The 2,964-nt window shown below is 41.4% G+C and overlaps 1 protein-coding gene across 1 annotated transcript; it reads right to left on the bottom strand.

Annotated features, from left to right (window-relative positions):
- Positions 1-2,347, bottom strand: LOC108887159 (trichohyalin-like). Its single transcript, XM_018682412.2, has 2 exons — positions 2,311-2,347; positions 1-1,819 (listed from the first exon to the last, which is right to left on the bottom strand). Exon 2 carries the CDS (start codon positions 1,780-1,782, stop codon positions 1-3), a length of 1,782 nt encoding a protein of 593 aa, XP_018537928.2. The 5' UTR covers positions 1,783-1,819; positions 2,311-2,347.
- Between the last annotated feature and the right edge of the window lie 617 nt (positions 2,348-2,964).

The raw sequence follows: 2,964 nt of genomic DNA on the forward strand, positions 1-2,964 counted from the left end.
TTAAATGCATGTTTCTACGAAATGTTCTGTAAAAGAATATAAGCTGACTCTCTTACCATCATTTTCAGTGAAGTTCTCATCAATTTCAATGAACTGCTCATCAAGTTCAATGAAGTTCTCATCAATTTCAACAAACTGCTCATCAAGTTCAGTGGGCTGCTCATTCTCATCGATCCTGATGGAAATATTTTCCACTCTGGTTGCCCTGGTCTTGGTCCACCAACTGCAAAGTCTTGAAAGCAGACTTCTTCTCTCCTTGTGATCCTCCTCTCCTTCCTTCTCCTTTTTCTCTCTGTTCTGCCTCTCTTTCTCTTCTTTCTTTTGTCTTTCTCTCTCCTTTTTCTCCATCTTCTGCCTTTCTCTCTCTTCTTTCTTTTGTCTATCTCTCTCCTCTTTCTCTCTTCTTTGTAGTTCTTGCTCTTTGTTTTTCTCTGTCCTCCATTCAATCTTCTCCTGTCTCGCTTTCTCTTTCATTGCTCTTTTCTCTCTTTCTATCTCCTCCTTCTCCTGTCTGTCTCTCTCCTTCCTCTCCCACTTCTTTCTTTTCTCTTCCTCTTTCTCTCGTCTCTCCATTTCTTTCTTATCTCTTTTCTGTCTTTCCACCTTCTGCTTCTTCTCTCTTTCTGTCTCCTTCCAATCCAATGTCTCTTTTCTCCCCTCCACCTTTTGCCCCTCTTCTTCTTCATTCCTTGTTTGTTTGTTCATTTCCTCTCCGCTCCTCCTGGCCCACTCTTGCTTCTCCATCCAACTGCCATGTTCCTTTTGCTCCAGTTTCAGATGTTCAGAAGACACTTTCTTTTCACGTTTGCGTCTTTCTCTCTCACTTTGTTTTCTGCCCCATTCAAAGATAAAATCACGGAGCATCCTCCTCCGCTTTACCTTGTCTTCTTCTTCCCACACGCGAATGTATGCGGGATCCTTGAAGACACAGTAAGAGTCATCAGAATCAGAAGATAAAGGTCTCTCTTTAGATGATGAAGGGCTCTCATCCCTTCGTCGGGAATTCTTCGAGGTGGTAGAATACTCGTCATCGTCAGAAGATGAAGGGCTCTCACCCCTTCGTCTGGAATTCATAGAGGTAGTAGAAGGTTCATCGTCTGAAGACGAAGGGCTCTCACCCCTTCGTCTGCGATTCATAGAGGTAGTAGAAGGTTCATCGTCTGAAGACGAAGGGCTCTCACCCCTTCGTTGGGAATTTTTCAAGGTGGTAGAATACTCATCATCGTCAGAAGACGAAGGGCTCTCACCCCTTTGTCTCTGTGCCCCGATGATTGTAAAAGTGTAGGTGTCTTCACAGGACGGAGGTCTCTCACCCCTTCGTCTGTGCTTCTCCCTGATGGTAGAGGGGTTGGTGTCTTCACGAGACAAAGATCTCTCACCTCTTTGTCCGTGCTTCTCCCTGATGGTAGAGGGGTTGGTGTCTTCACGAGACAAAGATCTCTCACCTCTTTGTCCGTGCTTCTCCCTGATGGTAGAGGGGTTGGTGTCTTCACGAGACAAAGATCTCTCACCTCTTTGTCCGTGCTTCTCCCTGATGGTAGAGGGGTTGGTGTCTTCACGAGACAAAGATCTCTCACCTCTTTGTCCGTGCTTCTCCCTGATGGTGGAAGGGCTGATGTCTCCAGAGGACGAAGGTCTCTCACCCCTCCGTCCGTGCTCCTTCCAGATCGTGGGAGGGCCAAGATCTCCAGAAGGCGAAGGTCTCTCACCCCTTCGTTCATTGTTACCTTCTGGACACCAAGGTCTTATAAAGAAAAGTATTCCAGGAATGGACGTAGTCATGCTCGCAATGATATGTTCGTATGCCGACAATGTAGAACTGCAGACACAAGCACACACAGCAGTCATATCACTGATTATTATCAGAGAAATTGACATGAATCTAAGTGCTACAATGCAAATTAACTATTAAGTAATCTTTAATTATCATGTTATCTGTTAAATTAATTGCCGGTCACAAATGCAACAATTTCAATTCTTTGAACTAATCAAAAATTTCTTCTAGTGCAAAGAAAATCTACACATTTAATTCCATTTTGCACACATGCAACTTAGGCAACAAGAAAAACAAAGTTTACAACTTAAAATTGTGTTATGCAAGAGAAAAAGTGCATTTTCATCTCCTGATAACAGCATAATTTACTCATTTTAATGTAATGTTATTAGGAATGTAACTAATGAAAACAGTGACTCACTTAAAAGAAAAAAGCAGGAAAAGTGAATTTCTTGCTTTCTTAACACAGTACAGTTCTAGTAAACAGAAAAAAACAAGTAAAAAGCAGTTTTGTTCCAGGTAGAAAGACCTCTTACCTCTCCAAAGGTTGGTTTGGGAATGAGTGTGGAATTCTTTTCTCCTCCAGATATGCAACTGCTCCATTCTGTTCCTTTCTGAAGTCACACAGAACAGAACAGAACATCGGGGTTCTGTTCCAGCTGTCAGTTCTGTTCTTAATGAACACACATTCACTTTAATTACCCAAAGTTATCCTGCCAGCCCAGGAATTTAACTACAAACCCTCTGGTTGCAAGCACATATAACTAACCTCTGGGCCCTCATTAGTGCTCATCATTCTGCAGCAGCAGTGTAGCACAACAATACAGTTGAATGCAAAAGTTTGGGCAAATTATGTGTGTTTTTAGTTTTGAAGTAAAATAAATGCAACCCCTGCAGCAAACAGACTTTCTTATATGTTAATGTGTAATGTCATTTTAAGCTTTATTTTAAGTTCTCAGGCCACTTTAAAAAGAGTTAATTTAATTCAGTTTGAGTAATTACTTCAAAGTTGTTTTATGAGATTTGAAAATGTAAAATAACTGAATTAACTGAACTTGAGATAATAAACTAGATACATTTACCTAGAGTATTTTTGGTGTGTTATTAATACTTAGCATATTTATAACTAGCCAGATGGACAAAAGCAGTGGAACTGGATGAACTTGGGGCTTTTGGGCCAGTTGGTAATC

The sequence above is a fragment of the Lates calcarifer genome, linkage group LG13 (genome assembly GCF_001640805.2).
Source record: "Lates calcarifer isolate ASB-BC8 linkage group LG13, TLL_Latcal_v3, whole genome shotgun sequence".
In the NCBI taxonomy this organism is placed as follows: Eukaryota; Metazoa; Chordata; class Actinopteri; family Centropomidae; genus Lates; species Lates calcarifer.

What these genes read in the sequence shown, in the direction of transcription:
- LOC108887159 (XM_018682412.2), bottom strand. Translation starts at nt 1,782, where the DNA reads ATGACTACGTCCATTCCTGGAATACTTTTCTTTATAAGACCTTGGTGT.